We start from the raw sequence: 22172 nt of genomic DNA on the forward strand, positions 1-22172 counted from the left end.
TCCTCTTTTCACATAGAATAGAATCGAATCCCTTCAGTGCAGCAGGTGGCCATTCTGCCCATCAAGTCTGTACCGACTGTCTGTAAGAGTACTTTACCCTGACTCTATTCCTGTAACCCCACACATTTATCCCATTAATCTTCTTAATCTACACATCTTAGGACATTAAGAGGCAATTTAGCATGGCCAATCCACCAAACCTACACATCTTTGGACTGTGCGAGGAAACCAGACCACCCAGAGGAAACCCACGCAGATGTGGGGAGATTGTGCAGACTCCACACGGACAGTGACCCAAGACTGGATTTTCTCTTTCCGAAAATGAGGAAATGAGGAAATGTGCAAATTCCACTGTGGTCATAAATATAAGATAGTTGCTAATAAATCCTATGAGGAATTCAAGATCTCCTTTACCCAGAGGCAAGATTGTGGAACACATCATTATATGGAGCAGTCAAGACCAAGACAAGAGTATCAATGCATTTGAGGAGAAGTTAGACAATGATATAGTGGGCAAAGGAATAGAAAAGGGGAGGTGAAGAGGTGTGGGAGGAGGTGTGTATGGAAGACAAACACTGATACAGACCAGTTGATCTGGATGAACTGCTGCTGGTCTGCAAATTTCATGTAATTCTACACATTTCCAATATTTTCTGTTTTTTATTTCAGAATTTCAGCATTCAAGATTCTTTTTATCTCAAGCACATCTCATTTGTTCATTTTTTTTTCCTATAGTATATGCGTTCAGGAAAATTGCAACAACGGCTAATTTACAGTAACATTTATAAACTGATAACAAGTTCCTCTTCATACACATTAAAAAGTTCACATACTTGATTTCATTCCAACATGCGGTGATTACATCCATGGCTGGTGCTGAAAGTTATAGCGAATTTCCCCTCCCTCCCCAAGAAAACTCTGTACAATATCAGATTCTGCCTTATAGGGCAGACTGGCAAATTGAGCACATACCCATGGATGCCAATGTGGTGAATGCCACTAGTAAATGTGAAATGTACCACTGTGCACAGGCATGACACAGGGCTGAGTCATGAAGTCTCCTCCTGACCCGATCCCACCCTCATCCTCTCTCCCCAAGATAATAGCTTGGCCACAGGTGAGAGTTGGAAGAGTACCAAGGCAGTGATGACAGATAACAGGAACACATTATCCTCCTGGCTGGCATGAGGAAGGAAATGATGGCCAAACCCTTTATTATGAGGCGGCCAAATGGTTTCCAGTCAACCTACTGGGTTGAGAGTCACCAAGGTTTTCCATTGGCACCTCTGCAATTCCTTTGCCCACTTCAGCCTCCCTAAGCCTTTTGGTGGACTGGAACATCTGGACTGCTGCTGATGAGGGCTGAAGGTTTGGTGTCATTCAAGTGGGATCACCTTGCACGTTAGCATCAGTTACCAATGTCACACCACAGATGCTGATGTCCAATGTTAGAGTGGGAATGAAATATGGAAACAAAGGAATGGGAAAGAATAGTGAGCTCTTCAAGCCATTTCCCGCATTCAATTAGACTATGGCCCATCTTTGTTTCAACCCCAATTACCCATCTTTGCTCCCACTCCTAACATAGCACCAAAGTGAATATTCTGCTCACGTGTCCTGAACTCTTCCACTCCATCTACACTTCCCACTGCCTCAGAAAAGCAGCCAGCATAATCAAAGGCCCTATACACCCCAGGCATTCTCTCTTCCACCTTCTTCTGTCAGGAAAAAAGATACAAATGTCTGAGGACATGTATCAATCAACTCAAGAACAGCTGCTTCCCTGCTGCCATCAGACTTTTAAATGGACCTACCATATATTAAGCTGGTTTTTCTCTGCACTTGATCTATGACTGTAACATACATTCCGTACCCTTTCCCTTCCTTCTCCCCTGTGTACTCTATAAACAGTATGTTTTGTCTGTCGAGTTGAAAGAAACAATACTTTTCAATGTATCCCAATACATGTGACAATACTAAATCAAATCCTGTTCCTTCTCTCCTATGTACTCTATGAACAGTATGCTTTGTCTGTATAGCGCAAGAAACAATACTTTGCACTGCATCCCAATATATGTGACAATAATAAATCAAATCAAATCAGAAGAAATAGATTCTTTGTACCTGCCCTATCAAATTCCTTAGTAATTTTAAGTAGCTTGATTAGAGTCAGCCTTCTAAATGAAATAGAATATCATCCAAGATGATACGTGTCCTCTTAATGTGATCCTTTATGCCCTCATGCATCCCCTCCAAGGCCATCTTAGCATTCCTGAGGTGTACAAAACTGAACACAATTCTTGAGCCAGCTAAGATCTGACCAAGACTCTATACAACTGAAGTATCATTTCCTCACTTTTGTATTCTAGCCCTCTCAGGGAAAAGGGTCAACCTTTCATCAGATTTGTTCTGTCTTTTTTTTGTACTCGTGCTAACTTTTATAGAGTTGTGTACATTAATGCCCAAATCCCTTTGCTCATCCACAGTTTCTCATTTCTCGCCAATAAGGAAGTGCTCCTCAGATCCTTCCAGTTCTGCCCCCTGGTTCTCACACCAATCAGTGCTTGGATTGAGCCTACTTATTGCAGTGGTGGAAAGGGAAAAGAGGGACATCACATTCTGATAGCTGACCCATTGCTAAACTTTCAAATTACATTCCTTAATCCTGTCATGACTAGGAACATCTCAACACTAAATGCATTAACAGAAATTCTACATTATCTGTTGTTACCCAGAATATTATTGCCAGGCATTAGTGTGTGCCTTTGTACTGCCCATAAGATCCATAGAAACCCTACAGTGCAGAAGGAGGCCATTCAGTCCATCATCTCTGCAATGACTGTTCTACAGAACATTCTACCTATGGCTCTATTCCCGTAACCCCACATATTTACCCCACGATTCCCCCTACCCACATATCCTGGAACACAAACGGACAACATAGCATAGCTAATTCACCCGTCTTGCACATCTTTGGACTGTGGGAGGAAACCAGAGCACCCGGAGGAAACCCACGCAGACACAGGAAGAACATGCGGACTCTGCACAAACAGTGATCCAAAGTGTGGATCAAACCCAGATCCCTGGCACTGTAAGAAAGCAGTGCACTGTGCCGCCCTCAAACTTCATTTAGTTTCTCATGATCGACATCCAAGAAAATAATTTTGCAGATGCTTTGTAAAGAAATATTTGACTTTTAAAGCCAATGATGTATTTCATTACTCAGCTTTTACCCTCATAAAAGGAGTGATTAAAGTTCACCAATTCACAATTACTAGAAGGAAGACAGTTTCATCTTAGACAGCAGTTGGCGCAGCCAATCTCTTCCCAGTTAAAGGGACAGCACATTGTAAAATATTTGCTGAGGACTTGAAGCAGTGGGTAGATTACTTTAATCGCTGGGACATTGAGTGTTGTGGGAAGTTTTGGCAAGACTCAACCACTTCAAAACTTTCCCGTTAAGGCCATAAAACTCTGTATTGGATTGTCTGCTTGCTGATGTCAATAAGTGCAGTGATACATTGTAAGACAGGGGCCCTGAAACTGATATTTGTATGCAAGTGGTAGATAAGTAACGAAAACCAAGAACAAAGCCACCTCCAACAGGAAATGTACTGGAATGTGTTTCTATCTGTTTTGAATGGAATGTGGACAGAACCAAGGCTTTGGAACCTCCAAGTCTACACAAGGAGACTGTTAGGTTGCCTCAACAGAGACTAGTCACTTGTTGGTTATCAGACAACTGACAAATGTGATTTGAACCCATTAAATTCCCAGAGGTGTTTTTGAATGGCAAAGCAAGCAACACAAATAGTAATAAGATTAGAAAGTGCACAGTGGCAATTCTATTGACGAATGTATGGATACATCCCACTGAATGGTGAATTATGTCTCCCCCAACAGCTTCTCCCCTCCTTCTCCACCTCCATTCGGAGATTTGGCACATTCTCTGTATTTGTAGCTGGTCTCCAAATAACACTTTCTAGCACCTGTTGATGTGTGAGTTATTATTGTATCATTGCCTGTGCAATGGACGTTTGTCTTCGGAAACAGTGTAAGGAGCTGCACTGGGCACACGCGCCAGTATCATGGTCTGTGTTTCCAAAGCCCAGTTCCCTATGCCAGGCACAACCCTCAACAACTGTTCACTCCAGATCCTTTGGGTGAAGACAGAGTGTTAGAGGATGGAGCTTTGATGGGCTGAATGGCCTTAATCCTGACTGCATGCACATTCTTAATTCTGATTCAAATCAATTGTATTGCTCTTTCCCTGTGCTCTTCGTAGTCAAAGTAACAGAATTTTCAAGGCTTTTTGTGGCTTTGAAGAGACATTATGGCTACAATTCTCCGAACTCGTCTGTGGCTGGCATTCTCCAGTCCCGCTGCAGTGAATGCAGTTTTGGCTGAGTGCCAAACTCTCCACTCATGCTGGCAGTGGTGGTGGGATGAACAAGGTTGGAGAAGCCTGGCTGATATACTTTGAATCACAATGTACATAGAGCTTTGCCGCAGCCAGATATGGTCTACTTTCACACCTCGGGTTTTGTCACATATAAGGCCTGATATTAACAGTGTAAATGAATGGTTTTTGGAGTGAGTTCAACAATACAGCGTTCTGCAAGATGAGCAAAGTGGATGTGTGGTCTGCCTGCCTCTGTCTGGGAGTGTTTATCCCTTCCTCTTTCCCAAGTCAGGAGATAATTTTTTTAAAATTTCCAGCAGGACTAAGATTAGACAAACATTTATTTGGTGTTCAAGCCTCTGGACCGTGTTGGTTTAAATAAGATTGCTTATTTGCTGACAGAAGTTTGAAAGCTGTGTGATTTATCATTTCACTTTAATAGGAAAGCAGCTGTTTAATGCATCGCGATTGACATGGATTTGGCGGTGGGTTCTGATTGAAGCAGACACTGAGCAGAGCTCAAATGCTACCTGTTCCACTTGCTCCCTCACGTAACAAAAGGTTAGAATGTCAGACCACGATGTTGTGGTTGCAGGTTTGAGAGTGCAAGTGGTTTGTAAATGGTTTAGGGTTTTTTTTTATAGGGTTTTTTTTTAACAAGTCTCGCGCTCATCAGCAGCGTGGATTTGTGGAACTGTCCCCCAAGGGTCAATGCTGATGGCCCTGACGATCTGCAGAAGATTCTCTGCAACATCACATGCTATCCCATCCCCTGATGGGTGGTGAGTGAATGGTGCCATCAGATCGACCACCAGCACATTGGCAAACATTACCAAGGCCTCAATTTCTCTCTGAGCATTTGGCCAGTGGTACAGAGGGCCAATCGTGATAGTATTCTGGATAATGTAATGTCTGCATGATCAGGAGGCAATATTTTAATGGGTTTTGCTCCGAAATGAGCAAAGCAACTGTAACATCAGCCATTGGATGTAGAGCAAGGAATGCAGTAAGTCCCATGGTAGTGAAGAGAACCTTTCTGGAGCCATGCCTCAGCTTAATCTCCCTGACTCCCTTGACTCACGCCCTTCCTACCAGGATTACTCCCTGGCACCGTCTCTGTTTCAGTTAAGTGGGCAGTGTTGGGCAAGTGGATTGCGATGGTAGTGTGAGCTGCCAGTCGCATGGACAGTGTGAGTCACCAGTTGGATTCTTGGCACCGAATCACTGCAGTGAACGGGAATGCCATCCAGAAGGAAACACTTTGGAACCAATTTATTTGCTTGAGTTAATTTGGAGGCGATGCTGAAGCTGGCTTAGCTTCAACAGTGATTTAGTTTCTGCACCATCGAATATTCATGTTTATTTATTACCAAAGGTCTTTTCAGCAATTGGAACCATCAGAAAACCAACTGTACCTGCAATACTCAATATGGCACAAGTCCCGTATTTGTACCTTTTACTGATTGCCCAATAATTCAGTCCAGTGCTACCTGCAACCACAGGACTCCACTACCATATCCTCATACTGTTTATAGACCACATTATTCGCAGAGTCTATGTACAAAATACTAATGGGGCTTAGTTTTGTGGGTACACAGCAACTAGGTGGAGTCGATTCTGGGTCCATGGAGTTCATCAGTGTCTGGATAATGGCATGGTTTGTGGGTTCTAAGTGAGACCGAAGGGGAAAGTCACAGACCCCCTCACAGTGATACGCTTCATAGTCCAAAGGAGCAATGATCCAGTCATCCCAGCCCATCTCCTTGAAGTTCACATGGAGAGGTCTTCTAGTGCATCTTGGCTTGGCCTTCTTGCCTTTTGCTTGGCGGGATGAGTGAGGGGCTCTTCTCTTCCTCCTCTGGTTGAACAGAAATTCATAAACAGTCTTGTCATCCTGCCCAGATCTGGCTTTGACTTCATTGAAGAACAGGTCTCGTTTTTTGGTCCTGCCAGACACCAACAGGAGAGCTTTCTCCTTGGTTTGCCGGCCTGCTCTGCCAAAACCCAAGCTTCTTAAATCCACTGACCTGCCTCTGTCCAAGGCCTCCAGTTCAAAGCAAAGTTGAGTCAACAGCTGCTCCTTCCTGGACATTTTGAAGAGCTTCCAAATGTTGAAGACTTCCCATTTGGGTGCATCCAAAATATCAACAGAGCGAGAGTCCAGTATGATTGGCTTCTGTCTGTCTGCGGGGCACTTGGATATTCTGAGATTGTACACACTTCCTGGGAGTCGTGACCTCCTAGGATCAATCGGTCGGGTCCTCAGGATCCGTAACTCCGCTCCCAATAACCCTTCCTTTTCCATAGCACTGATGTTGAAAATGTACTTCTGTTTCCTCACAAAAGTGTGGCGATCATCTGAGAAAAGAGAAGATAAATCAGACATTCAAAAAGAATTAATAACCAAGAAAAATATCAGAAAAATTAAAAGGTACAAAACTCAGTCATATATAGGTTAAGTTATTGGACTAGTAAACTAGACAAAATAATTGTGAGCTCAAATTCCACAAAGACATTTTGAGAGTTGAATCCTTCAGTTTAAAAACACCTGGATTTTTTTAAAAACTACTAACTTTCATTAAAGAAATTGGATAAATATTTATAAATATAAAATAATAATAAATGGCGGCACAGCAGCACAGTGGTTAGCACTGCTTCTTCAAAGCTCCAGGGACCAAGGTTCGATTCCCGGCTTGAGTCACTGTCTACGTGGAGTTTGTACATTCTCCCCAGGTCTGCACGGGTTTCTTCCAGTTTTCTCCCACAGTCCAAAGATGTGCCAATTAGGTGCATTGGTCATGCTCAATTGCCCCTTAATGCCCTGAGGCGCGTAGGTTAGTGGGATTAGCAGGGCAAATATGTCGGGATACAAGGATAGGGTCTGGGTGGGATTGCTTTTGGTGCAGACCCGGTGGGCTGAATGGCCTCCTTCTGCACTGTAGGGATTCTATGATGTTATGATTTCTAATTGAAAAGGAAATGAGTTTGCAGGACTTTGGGGAAAGGGCAGAGTCATGTAGCTAATTGGATAGCTTTGCCAAAGAGCTGGCATTAGCTCGAGAGGCTGAATGGCATTCTTGTGTGGGTTGTATAACTCAATGATCCATTCCAACACCACCACTTGGTGAAGCCCAAGAAATGCATGTTAATTGTGCTTGAATCAAAATCCATTATGTAAAGGGGAATGGATATATAAGCCTGAATTCTTCAATGTCAGAAACCTCGCCACTCAGTCAAATCTCCATTCACTGCAGTGGAAAATCCCAGCCCCGGGCAAGGTCAGAGAATTCCAGCCATTGTCATTGGTGGTGCCAGCTGTGGTTCTGTGGAAGGACAGTCACCACAGAAGTTTGAGGGTTTAGGCTGTATCTATAAATCTGTCATTATCTTGCTGCTGTTTGTGGGACCTTGGTAGTTGTAAATTGGCACCTTCCTAAATGACAACAGAGATTACATTTCACAAGTGCTTAGTTGCCTGGAAAGTGCTAAGGGATGTGCTGCCATGGGATTGTGAGTCCTTCCTTTCGAAACCTTTTAACGTTTATGAAATAAACACCTAAAAGGGAGAAAGAAATGACAGCTAGAATTCACGTGAAAGCTTTTTTGGGTCTGTTCCTATCTCTGACCACCAACACTGGCACTGCTTTATCAATCCACGCATGGATAAAATATGTAGGAGAGCAAGCAAAGAGAAACAGCAATGAGGAGAAACAGAGGAGGTGAAAAAAGACAGTGAAAAGTCTTGAATAATGATTCAAGTTACATCCCACAGACATTAGGACACTATAACATAGCCCCTCCAAAATCAGTGTCTACAGACCTACACAGAGAGAGTTTTGACGCAAATAACAGGATATATCAGATAAATATATGGCTGAAGAGATGGTGTCAGGGAGAGGTTTCTGATTCCTGGGGCATTGGGACCGATTCTGGGGGAGGTGGGACCTGTACAAATTGGATGGGTTATACCTGGGCAGGACAGGGACTGATGTCCGAGGGGGACTGTTTACTAGAGCGGTTGGGGAGAGTTTAAACTAATATGTCAGGGGAAGGAAACCTATATAAGGAGTCAGAGAAGGAAGGAGCAAGGACAAAAACAAAATGTAGAAAAGGGAAAAAGAAAGGTGATAGGCAGAGAAATAAAGGGAAAAGTTCAAACAGGGCTATAGAGAAAATATTTGGAGCAAGGCAAACAAATGTTAAAAAGACAAGCTTAAAGACTTGTGAGTTAACGCATGGATCATTTGCAATAAAGTGGATGAATTAATTGCGTAGATAGATGTAAACGGGTACGATATAATTGGGATTACGGAGGCATGGCTGCAGGGTGACCAGGGGTAGGAATTGAAAACCCCAGTGTATTCAATATTTAGGAAGGACAGGCATAAAGGACTAGGTGGTGAGTGGCACTGCTGGTTAATGAGGAAGTTAACACAATAATGAAAAAGGTTATTCGCTCTGACAACATGGGTAGAGTTGAGAAATGCCAGGGGTAAAAAAACATCAGTAGGTATCATATATAGACCCCCAAACTGTAATGATGATGTTGGGAATGGCATTAAACATGAAATTAGTGATGCATCTGATGAGGGAATATCAGTGATCATGGGTGATTTTAATCTGCATCTAGATTGGGCAAATCAAATTAGCCACAATGCCATAGAGTAGGAATTCTTGGAGTGTATACGGGATGGTTTTCTTGACCAATATGTGGAGGAACTAACTAGAGAGCAGGCCATCTTAGACTGAGAATTGTGTAATGAGAAGGAAATCATTGCCAATCTAGTGTTTTGAGACCCCTTGGGAATGAGTGGCCATAACATGATAGAATTTTTTATCAAGGTGAAGAGTGAAGTAGTTGATTTAGAGACTAGGGTGCTGAATCCTAATAAAGGAAACTATGAAGATATGAGGTGTGAGTTGGTCTTGATAGATTGGGGAGAGTTACTTCAAGGGATGACAGTGGATAGGCATTGGCAAACATTCCACGAATGCATGGGGAAACTGCAGCAATTGTTTATTCCTGTCTCACACAAAAGCAAAATGGTAAGAGGGCTAATCCATGGCTTACAAAGGAAATTAGAGAGCGTATCCGATCTAAGAAAGAAACATATAGAAAAATAATAGGTCTGAGGATTGGGAGCAGTTTAGAATTCAGCAAAGAAGGACCAAGGGATTGATTAACAACAGGAAAATACAGTGCAAAAATAAGTTTCTATAGATATGTGAAGAGAAAGAGGTGAGTGAAGACAATTGCAGGTCCCCTACAGAAAGAAACAGGGGAATGTATAATAGGAGACAAAGAAATGGCCGAGCAACTGAATTGGTTTGTCTTCACAAAACAGGACACAAATCAGATGCCAGAAATGTTGGAGAATGCAAGATTTTGTGAGAGGGAAGAACTGAGGGAGATCAATATCAGTAGAGAAATGGTGCTGGGAAAATTGATGGGATTGAAGGTGGATAAATCCCCAGGGCCTGATAATCTACATCCCAGAGTACTTAGGGAAGCAGCTCTAGAAATAGTGGATGCACTGGTGGTCATCTTCCAGGATTCTATAGACTCTGGAACAGTCCCTGCAGATTGGAGGGTAGCTAATGTCACTCCAATATTCAAAAAGGGAGGTAGAGAGAAAACAGGGAATTATAGACCAATAAACTTAATATCGGTAGTGGGAAAAACTCTTGAATCCATTATCAAGGATCAGACAAAGTCAGCATGGATTTATGAAGGGGAAATTGGGCAGCATGGTAGCACAGTGGTTAGCACTGCTGTTTCACAGCTCCAGGGTCCTGGGTTCGATTCTCAGCTCGAGTCCCTGCCTGTGTAGAGTTTGCACGTTCTCCTTGTGTCTGCATGGGTTTCCTCCCAGTGCTCCAGTTTCCTCCCACAGTCCAAAGATGAGCGGGTTAGGTTGATTGGCCATGCTAAGAAATTGCCCCTTAGTGTCCAGGGTAGCAGAGGTTAGAGGGTTTAGTGGGTATAATATGTAGGAATATGGGAATAGGGCCTGGGTGGGATTGTGTTTGGTGCAGACTCAATGGGCCGAAGGGCCTCTTTCTGCACTGTCGGGTTCTATGAAATCATGCTTGACAAATCTATTGGAAATCTTTGAAGATGTAACTAGTAGAGTTGACATGGGGAACCAGTAGATGTGGTATATTTGGACTTTCAAAAAGCATTTGACAAAGTCCTACACAAGAGATTATCATGCAAGATTGAAGTGCACGGAATTGAAGGAAGTGTATTGAGATGGATAGAAAACTGGGGTTGGCAGAAAGGAAACAAAGAGTAGAAACTAATGGGTGCTTTTCAAATTGACAGGCAGTATCTAGTGGGGTGCCACATGGATTGGTGCTGGGCCCCCAGCTATTCACAATATATATTAATGATTTGGATGAGGGAACAAAATGTAACATGTCAAAGTTTGCAGATGATACCAAGCTGAGTGGGAGGGTGAACTGTGGCGAGGATGCAGAGATCCTTCAGAATGATCTGGACAGGTTGGGTGAGTGGACAAATCAATGGTAGATGCAGTATAATTTGGATAAGTGTGAGGTTATTCACTTTGGAAGCAAAACAAGAAGGCAGATAACTGTCTGAATGACTGTAAATTGGGAGAGGGGAGTGTGCAGTGGGACCTGGGTGTCCTTGTGCACCAGTCACTGAACTTAAGCATGCAGGTGCAGCAGGCGGTAAAGAAGGCAAATGGTATGTTGGCCTTCATTGCAAAGGGTTTTGAGTTCAGGATCAGGGACGTATTGTTACAATTATACAGGCCTTGGTGAGGCCCCACCTAGAGTATTGTGTACAGTGTTGGTTTCCTTTTCTGAGGAAGGATGTTCTTGCTCTCAAGGGAGTGCAGCAAGGGTTTACTAGGCTGATTCTGGGGATGGTGGCACTAATGTATGAGGTAGATTGACTAGGTTAGGATTGTTTTTGCTGGAGTTCAGACGAATGAGGGGGGATCTCATGGAGACTTAAAGAATTCTAACAGGACTAAGCAGGGCAGGTGCTGGGAAGATATTCCTGATGGTGGGAGAGTCCAGAACCGGGGGTCACAGCCTGAGGATTCAGGATATACCATTTAGGTCAGATTTGAGGAGACATTTCTTCACCCAAAGAACAAAGAACAAAGAAAATTACAGCAGAGGAACAGGCCCTTCAGCCCTCCAAGCCTGCACCAAGCATGCTGCCTGACTGAACTAAAACCCCCTACCCTTCCAGGGACCATATGCCTCTATTCCCATCCTATTCATATATTTGTCAAGAAGCCCCTTAAAAGTCACTATCATATCCGCTTCCACTACTTCCCCTGGCAATGAGTTCCAGGCACCCACTACTCTCTGTGTAAAAAAATCTGCCTTGTACATCTCCTTTACACCTTGCCCCTCGCAGCTTAAACCTGTGCCCTCTAGTAATTGACTCTTCCACCCTGGGAAAAAGAATGGTGAGCCTGTGGAATTCAATACCGTAGGAAGTAGTTGATGCCTGTATTGAAGAGGCACCTGGATATAACACTTGGGACAAATGGAATCAAAGATTATGGGGAAAAAGCAGGATTAGGATATTGAGTTGGATGATCAGCCACAAGTATAACGAATGGTGAGCAGGCTTGAAGGGCCAAATGGCCGCCTCCTATCTTCTATCTTTTATGTTTCTATGTTTAACTTCCTACACAGCTGTGTGTTTATAGGAAAACTAGACTTAAAACACATGCTCACAGAAACAAGATCACAAGAATTCAGAGCAGGAGTAGGCCATTCAGCCCTTTGAACCCACTCTGCCATTCACTAAAGTCATGGCTGATCTGATTGTGATCTTACCTCCACTTTCCTTCCTACCCCATAATCCTTAACTCCCTTATCGATCAGAAATCTATCGAACTCAGCCGTGAATCTATTCAATGACTGGGCCTCCACTGCCCTCTGGGGAAGAGAATTCCACAGACTAACGACCCTCTGATAAAACAAAATTCTCCTCATTTCAGTCTTAACTGGAGACCCCTAATACTGAATGTCTTCAACTGATGCCCATTCCCCCCACTGCCCACTAACATTGTCACAGCTAAGCTGCCATTGGAAGCCCTGGCAATGTCAATGTTCAAGTTAAACTGATCCCAGAAATGATGGCATAGTCACCAGGAACACAGTCAATTGTCATTGCCTGTGACAATTCAATCCAGTATGTCCATCCAGACAGACCTTCTGTACAACCAACACACATAACCTTACACTCTACCAGTGGATGGCACTAGCACATTCAGTAACAACCAACAAAATTGGGGTGTTTAAAATAAAGAGAGGACCTATTTCCTAAAGACAACAACCAGTGGGAGAGACAGTTCTGTTCTGAAAAATATGGAAGGGTCGAGTTTTCAAAGACTTATTTCCATTGCATAATCTCATGCAACACAAGTGGAGAGTAGAGGATCAGATGTGGCGTTTAATGCATCCAATTTGTGGCATTTCTGAATTTGCAACAATCAAAATTGATGGCAGAGAATATAGGCTTGCAGCAAATGTTTCTCTAATTCCAGGAGGGCTTACAGTCTCACTAATTTCATTCTCCCAAGAAACCTTTTCTCTTGGGGCACAATCACAATGGATTTACTCTAACAGTACGGTATAGACACTGATAGATGCTCATTCCCCAGCATTAGCTTTAAGAAGCACTTTGAGAGACAATCCCTGAACAACAGTGCTGGGAACATGGAGGTCCTAGGCTGTAAGCCCAAGTGTGAAATAGTGTGAAAGCTCACTTTGTCATGTTGTCCTTCCCTGCATTATTTAATGCTGAGCTATTAGGAAATTCGAGGAGAGTTAAAATTTAAGACCAACACTAAAATGTTTAAACCTCACAAATAGCAACACTTCTGTATTGTTCACCTAGATGAAGTGATGCCCAGTGGTTTCATTTTTACAGCTGGTGGCACAGTGGCACAGTGACCCAGGTTCAATTCCAAGCTTGGGTCACTGTCTGTCTGGAATTTGCATGTTCTCCCCGTGTCTGCGCGGGTTTCCTCCGGGTGCTCTGCTTGCCTCCCACATTCCAAAGATGTGCAGGTTAGGTGGATTGGCTGTGCTAAATTGACCTTTAGTGTCCAAAGATATGTATGTTAAGGGGATTAGCTAGATAAATGTGTGGGGTTGCAAGGATAGGGCAGAAGGTGGGCCTGAGTAAGATGCTCTGTCAGAGAGTCAGTGCAGATTCAATGGGCTGAATGGCCTTCTTCTGCACTGTAGGGATTCTATGATTCTATGTTCTGGAAGCTACTCCCCTGTGGTTAAATACTTTAAATTCTGATTGAAGAGATACAATTCACCAGTAAAACAAGCTGATGTTCGTTTGACACAAAACTGCACTCAGCCCTTGGTAACAAGACTGCAGTTCTCAGGGGTGACATCAGCAGCTGTTGGCTAAAAGCCATTGGCTTGTTTGTTTGTGTATTTTGTATCATTATGAGCATTTTCTTCCGCTCTTTGTTGGAGGGATTGGCAAGCTGATTACCAATCTGCTGAACCAGGTCACGAATGCTGCTGTTGTGGCCAACAAGTCCTAGAGTGGGACTTCAATCCAGAATTCCTGGCCCGTCAACTGGTGAGACACAAATCCTCTGCCCTGCTGGCTGTGAAAGCATGGCTGAGATAATCTGCACACATTCCGTCATTCCAGGATAGTGGACAAGTGTGAGAGAATCAGACAGGGAAGACCACAGTCTGAGGATGTCACCAGCCACAGGAACAAACCATGGGAACCATCTAGAATACATCGCATTGTGTGGCCCATTAACTGAACGTTGACACCACGCCAGTTCCTGTTTTCAGCTGTGTGGATTTTTCTGCTACTGGTGCACTCCCCAAAAATGTCCCCATTAAGACATTTACCACATGTGGTAAACCACGATTCATAAAATCATCCATTGCTATGTGAATGCCAGGCGTGTATCATAGCTTTACAATTACTTTGGTTTCCTTCACTGGCCGCACTATGTTAATTATGGATCATGGATTCTGAAAGTATTCAAACACCCATCTCCAATATATGGTTCTCTTGTTCAATTTGGCAATTCATGCACACCCTTCCTCCACTCTCATCCTCACTGTTCCAATGTTTAATGAGTCACCCGAGCCTAACATTCTTTTCCACAACCTTGTGGATCTCTGCCCTTCCTTTAATTCCTTTCTCCGATGATCTACAGCTTTGGCAGCAGCATCACCAATGCTTTTTACATTACCTCAGTGACTCCCTGACTGTTTTCAGTCTTCCCGTTATCCTGTGCCGTGTATCTTGACCCTACACCTCAGTTCCTCAATGCAATAAGATGATCCTTTGGAATCTATATGATCACATGGCCGGAGCACAGCAATAGGTCTTTCAGTTCCTTGAGCCCTTTCTGCTTTCCAATTAGACCATGGCTAATTTGTATTTTAACTCCAGCTACCTGCTTTAGTTCTAGAGCCACGAATACTCTTACTCAACACAAATCTATCAATCCCAGTTTTTTTAATTAACAATTGTCTCCCAGCTATCAACATCCCAAGGGTTACCATTGAACAGAAACTGAATTGGACTAGCCATATATATACCGAGGCTATAACTACATGTCAAAGGCTGGGAATCCTGCGGCAAGTAACTCACTTGCTGACTCCCTAAAGCTTGTCCGTCATTTAAAAGGCACAAATCAGGAGTGTGATGGAATACTCCCCACTTGCCTGGATAGATGAAGCTCCAACAACACTCAAGAAGCTTGTCATCATTCAGGACAAAGCAGCCCACTTGATTGGCACCACATCTACAAACATTCAGTCCCTCCATTACTGACGCAGCAGTGTTACCATCTACAAAATACACTAGAGGAACTCACCAATGCTCCTTTGCCAAACTCAAGACAACTACCACCTAGAAGGACAAGGGCAGCAGATACCTGGGAACACCACCACCTGCAAGTTTGCCTCCAAGTTATTCACCATCCTGACTTGGAAATACATCATCGCTCCTTCCCATTGCTGGGTCAAAATGCAGGGGGTTCTCTCCCTAACAGCACTGTGGGTATACCCACATCACATAGACTGCAGCAGTTCATGAAGACAGCTCACCACCACCTTTTCCTGTCAAGGACAGTTAAGGATGGGCAATAACGCAAAAGACATGCGGTTTAGGTGGATCGGCCATATTAAATTGCCCCTTAGTGTCAGGGGGGTTAGCAGGGTAAATACGTGAGGCTGCAGGGATAGGGCCTGGGTGGGATTGTTGTCGGTGCAGACTCGATGAACCTAGTGGCCTTCTTCAATGGGACTTCTGTGAAATGTTGGCCTATCCAGAGACATCCACATCCCTTGAATGCATAAAGAAAACTTCAACAGCAGTTTGGAGAGAGTACAGATTTGCTGTGTGTGAAGGTGATGCTAATTGATGCACAGAATGGTTGAACTTTTAATTTTAAAGCTACATTTCCTACTTTGTTCAGGACTCCCCCACCTGAGGAAATGGATCCTCTTTCATTATTTTAATACCCAAATTTTACTGTTTGTTAGCGAATGTGCTAGTGACATCTACTGGCAAAGTAAAAGTTGTAAGCATTAATTAGGGGAGGTAGTGGTGTGGAGTGGTTTCTCACTGGAACACAAATCCAGGGAGCCAGAGTAATCCTTTGGGAACCTGGGTTCAAATCTTACCACAGCAGATGGTGAAATTTGAATTCAGTAAAAATCTGGAATTAAAAGTTCTAGCGATGACAATGAAACCATTGTCACAAAAGCCCACTTGGTTCATTAATGTCTCCTTAATGGTCAGATGAGGAAAAATCACAACACCCAAGAATGTGCTGTACTAAACATGTCTGCTGCTTCCAACCAGCAACACCCTCATTGTGTTAACACATCAACCTGAATGCTTCCCTCTGAGCTGGGAGATCGTAGATTCAACCCTGATTCAAGGTTTGTTTAGAGTTTTAAAGTTTATTTATTAATATCACAAGTAGGCTTACATTAACATTGTAATGAAGTTACTGAGAAAGTCCCCCGGTCGCCACATTCCAGCGCCTTTTTGGTGGTTACACTGAGGGAGAATTTAGCATGACCGATGCACCGAACCAGCACGTATTTTGGACTGTGGAGGAAATCGGAGCACCTGGAGGAAACCCACACAGACACGGGGAGAGGGTGCAGACTCCGCATAGATAGTGACCCAAACTGGGAATCGAACTCGGATTCCTGGCATTGTGAGGCAGCAGTGCTAACCACTGTGCCACCAGAGCACATAGTCTGGAGTAACAATGTATTGCAGCTAAAGGGAACATTGCTTTATTGTACATGTTGTCTTCCTGAGATCCTATTCACCTTGTGAGGTGGAGAGGTTTAGCAATGTAATGGTTGGAGAAACTGGGACTGGTTGGAGAAACTGGGACTTTTCTCCTTGGAAAGATGGAGATTAAGGGGAGACATGATAGGGGTATATAAGATACTGAAGGGAATAGATAGAGTCAATAGTGATAGGCTGCTCCCTAGATTGGGTACAATTACGAGAGGTCATGATCTAAGGGTGACGGGGGAGAAGTATAATTTGGATGTGAGAGGAAGGTTCTTCACACAGAGGGTTGTGGGGGTATGGAACGCACTACTGAGTAGGGTGGTGGAGGCAGGCACGTTGGACTTGTTTAAGGTCTACTTAGATAGACACATGAGCGAAACAAGGACGGAGGGTTATAGTAGGGGGTATTAAATAGGGTCAGAGCCTCGGGAGACACCGGAAATGCAGACTTACATGTTAACGTTTTTGTCTTTTTATTCCGCAGGTGGAGGTCCACCTTGTTGTCAAACAAGGGGTATGCACACGGTGGGTCGTGCGTGGGCTGCTCTTGGAGGTTCCGGGAGTGGCCTAGTACTTCATGTCGGTGTGTGTGCTTGATCGTGGACCGGTAGACGGGCGCCGCAACAGCTCAGTGACTATCACTGCTAGCTGTGCAGATACATGGATTTGGGCCTGTGTCTGTGGGAGTTTGCGCATTCTCCCTGTGGTTGCGTGGGTTTCCTCCGGGCGCTCCGGTTTCCTCCCACACCCCAAAGATGTGCTCTTAGGCTGATTGGTTTACTAAATTGACACTATTCTCCCCTGAATCTGGCTAAGTTAGGGGTTCCACTCGCAGACACGCAGGGCAGGGTAGGTGTAGGAGGATGCGACGGCGCGGGCTCGTTGGGCCGAAGGGCCTGTTTCCCGTGCTGGGTTGTTCTTTGTTCTTTGTTTTTGTTTTAGAGTTAGAGCCTTGGCAGATGAAAGCACAGTCTCTGATTAAAATCAGGGATAGATTAGGAACATAGTGTCCCCATGGAAGGTTGTGAAGGGGTTACACAGATACAGAGGGGTAAAGCCAGGGTGGGATTTAAAAACAAGGTTGAATATTTTAAAATGGAGGCGTTGTTAAACTAGGAGACAGAATCTGTGCGATGGTTGCCTGAATTGTCCTTGTGTGACCTGGACCACTGGGGTGGCCGGGATAACTGTGAGGGTTTTGGGGAAGATACCACAACTAGTTCGATGCCTTTCCTATTGTATTTCCAGTGGGAGTCATCACAGTGTAGACAATAGATGCTGCTTTGGTTTGTGACCATTCCCAAGCTTAGGAACACAATGGCCATTTCTATTAATCCAACTGAAATCAGTTCACTGCAGATCAATGGCTAAAACTGCAACATTAGTGGTCTGAATGGATCAGTTACAGGCACAGCCGGGCGGCACAGCAGTTAGCACTGCTGCCTCACAGCTGCTTCACAGTGCCAGAGATCTGGGTTCGATTCTGGCCTTGGGTGACTGTCTGTGTGGAGTTTGCACATTCTCCTCATGTCTGCATAGGTTTCCTCCAGGTGCACTGGCTTCCTCCCACATTCCAAAGACGTGTGGGTTTGATTGATTGGCCATGCTAAGTTACCCTATAGTGTCAGGAAGATTAGAAGTGTAAATGCATGGGGATACGGGATGGGGCCTGGGTGGGATTGTTATTGGTGCAGACTCGATGGGCTGAAAGTTCCCATCTACCAGCACTTGGCCCATAGCCTTGAATGTGCCAAGTGCTTATCCAGGTACTTTTTAAAGGATGTGAGACAACTTGCCCCTACCACCCTGCCAGGCAGCGCATTCCAGAAAAATGGCCTCTTCCTGCACTGTAGGGATTCTTCACCTAAACTTTTGATTGATAAATTGTTAAGGATAACAACAGAAATGTAGATTTCTGTGGGCAGTGCTAGTGTATAAACATGTCAAGATCACATTCCCCTCTCTCTGCTATTTTAACACTTATCCATTTATAAGGAACAATTTAATACCTCCATAAAAATAGCACAGGGAAATGATAACATTGCTCAGTGTAATTTCCAGATTGTTATTTGCAAATTTACTGCTATCTTTCCCATGGGAAAATTCCCTGTTAACACTCTGCCTCGGATCACACGTGAAAAATGAGCACTCGGACCAGTTTGATAAATATATAAATGTCTCGTTGTAACTTTGACAGGCAAATTACGGTGGGAAATCAGGAAAACCCCCACAGAAATTCTTTCTGCCTCATTGCTTTGATTTTCTTTTTGAAAATGGGATTGAAAAATGGAGAGAAAAAAGAGATGTGAGGCGTCTCGATCTGCAATGAAATTAAGAGCATGAAACATGGGATGAGGATGCCATTCGCCTGATCAGAGTTATCCATGGATCACTGGTGATCAGCAGTGTTTACAGAATCCCCATTGATAGCATCATGTTTTATAAACCCATTTATAATCTCATTAATAGTGAACTAAAGCTTTCCCCACTGTGTGTGTGTGTATGTGTGTGTGTGTATTTGTGTGTGTGTGTGTGTGTGTGTGTATTTGTGAGTGTGTGTGTGTATAGTTGTCATTGGCAAGGCCACTTATCTTGTGTCTTTTTGGTTGCTTTGACAAGTTGGTGGTGAACTCTCTACTCGAACTGGGACAGTCCGTGTGATGAAGGTATTCATTGGGGCACTCCTGTATTTCCAACCAGTGAAGATGAAGGACATGATAAAACTTAGAGAGAAAGCTGAGAGGTAATGATCAACAGTCAGATTTAAAACTCATGGTTTACAATCAAGAGACATATTTCCACCGTCCACGTGAGCGTGTGACTGTAGGCAATATTTGATTGTGATGGGTGTAACGACTGCTCATTGTTTTCCCCTGTTGAGAAACTCATTGATTTAAAAATATTCATCCTCGTTTTCGAATCTCTCCATGGCCTTGACCTTCCCTATCTCTGTAAACTGTTCCAGACTCACAACCCTCTGAGATTTCCACATGCCTCTCAATTCTGACTTCTGAAATATTCCATAATTTAATCGCTCCACAGATTGAGCCTTTAGCTGCCTAGGTCCCAAACTCTGGAATTCCCTCTCCAACCTTCTGTCTCTCCTCCTTTAAGATTCTCCTCAAGACCGACCTCTTTGACTGAGACATTCCAAATACTCAGCAGCAATGCTGCAATGTGATTGCTTTTGTTCAATGGAAGTAATTACAATCATTTATACTTAGATAGCACGTTTAATGTCCCAATGTGCTCCACCAGTGCATTTTAAAACAGAACTTGACACCATGTTACCATAAGAGAAGGTCAGTGACTGAGAGGTGACCTCTGACCCGACAATCATTGGCCAGAATTCTGTCTGTGCAGAATTACTGGCACGTTTGTCACCACTAAATATTCGTACAAACCAGGAGCCACAAAATTCATGAGCATGTAGTTACTGGGGGGGCATGGTGGCACAGTGGTTAGCACTGCTGCCTCACAGTGCCAGGAACCCAGGTTCAATTCTGGCCTTGGGTGACTGTCTGTGTGGAGTTTGCATGTTCTTCCCATGTCTGCATGGGTTTCCTCCAGGTGCTCCGGTTTCCCACCACAGTCCGAAAGAGATGTGGGTTAGGTGGTGGATTGACCATGCTAAATTGCCTCTAAGTGTCCAGGTGAGTGGCAGGGTAAACACATGCGGCTACGGCGACAGGGCCTGGGTGGGATTGTTGTCGGTGTAGGCTCAATGGGTTGAACGGCCTCCTTCTACACTGTAGGGATTCTATGATGCTATTCTATGAAATTGTGATTGCTTAAAACTTCCCCCCTCAAAACAATGAGCGGAATTCTACAATCTCACTCGGGTAGGGCTCATAAAATCCCACTGAGGCCAACAGAGAGTTCTGTTCTGTGAGTGGGGCGGGTGAGGTGACAAAATCCCGGCCAATGACTCCAAGAACAAGGAAGCTTGTGTGGAACATAAACATCAGCATGGACCAATTGGGCCAAACTGCCTGTTTCTGTTACACTCTGATGAAGGGTCATTCAGACTCAAAACGTTGGCTCTGTTCTCTCTCCACAGGTGCTGTCAGACCTGCTGAGATTTTCCAGCATTTTCTGTTTTTGTTTCAGATTCTAGCATCTGCAGTATTTTGCCTGTTTCTGTGCTGAAACCGTGACATAATTCCATATGCAATACGTCTGCCTCTTGCACCTTCTTCAATGCCAGATATACCTCCCCACAACCCCTCATTGCAAACACTGCACATGGGCTAGTATGGCCAAGTTGAAAACTTAACTCCTTTGTGTGTTCTTAGCCAAGTCCTCACAGCAGCAATGCTGCTGCCCTTTGTTGCGTTGCTTTGCTGCTGAGGTGAAGGTCCTTAGAAACCCACCCTATGTGAGTGGAACTGAGACAGTGCTTTAGTTGACTTGCCTGTAGTGGCCAGACTGTCAGGTGAAGAGGCCAACACATTGCTGCAGCCATTCCCTGCTAACGTCGCACTGAAGGATTAATGATTGCAACATAATTGCTCCAAGTTTATCAGATGATAAATACGAGGTTGATTGCTAGGAAATAACAGTCAGTAATATAAATATATATTATACACAAGGTACTAAAATTTCCTGAAATTTACTCTTGAAAAAATAAACAAGTCAGCCAGCAATCTAACCAACCCTCAGGTCAGGAAGCCCCCTCCTACATCACTGCCACTATCTATGTCTAGGAATGCCAGGAGGTACACTGCAACACTCTGTTAGGCTGAGAACACCAAAGGCATGAATAAGGACCCCCCCGTCTCATTCAGTCCAAGGTGGTAAATAACTCTGTGTTCCTCCAATTCTGACTTCTTTGCCATCTCAATTTCTGTTGCCCCACCATTGGGAACTGTACCTTTAGCTGCTGAGATGCCAAACTCCAGAATTCCCTCCCTAAACTCTGGAATTCTTATCCCAAAGGCTCTGGAATTATCTCCATGATCTCTAGCATTCCAGTTCTAAGCTCTGGAATTCCCTCCCTAAGCTCTAGAACTCCCTCCCTCTGTGTTCCATTCTCTTCCTTTGACACTCCTTAAACTTTACCTCATTGACCAAGCTTTTGGTTACCTGAACTAGAGTTCCTTTATGTGCCTCGATATTAATTACCTTTCAGAGGGTAAAGCTCCTGTAAAGTATATTTCAGTGCATCAGAGATGCTGTATCAGGTAAATTGTCTCTGTCGTTGCATAGATCTGCAATTTCCTCTTAACCAACCTCAATGTAACCTGTTAGATCACAGGAGGATTGAGGCTGGATGGAATAGCAATAGCTTTGCAAGAACCCCAGAGCGAAGGTTCAGTATGGGACACCTACATTTAATTAGACAATGATATTGGCACCAACTTAATCTGGGGTCAAATCCGCACACACGCAATTGTAACAAGGGCATTTGTGCAACAGATATTTGGCCAAATGACCAGGGATCAGTTGTCAATGTTG

At 43.9% G+C, this 22172-nt stretch overlaps 1 protein-coding gene across 1 annotated transcript in view; it reads right to left on the bottom strand.

Moving 5' to 3' along the window:
• Positions 1 to 5760: 5760 nt before the first annotated feature.
• Positions 5761 to 22172, bottom strand: part of gdf5 (growth differentiation factor 5) — a 37484-nt gene continuing 21072 nt past the window's right edge. Inside the window, exon 2 of the mRNA XM_080204371.1 lies at positions 5761 to 6760. Within this exon, the coding sequence (XP_080060497.1) occupies positions 5889 to 6760 (872 nt within the window). The 3' untranslated portion in view covers positions 5761 to 5888. The remainder of the gene's footprint in view (positions 6761 to 22172) is intronic.

Source organism: Carcharhinus amblyrhynchos, chromosome 16 (assembly GCF_965287045.1).
Source record: "Carcharhinus amblyrhynchos chromosome 16, sCarAmb.v2.hapA, whole genome shotgun sequence".
NCBI classification, from domain to species: domain Eukaryota; kingdom Metazoa; phylum Chordata; class Chondrichthyes; order Carcharhiniformes; family Carcharhinidae; genus Carcharhinus; species Carcharhinus amblyrhynchos.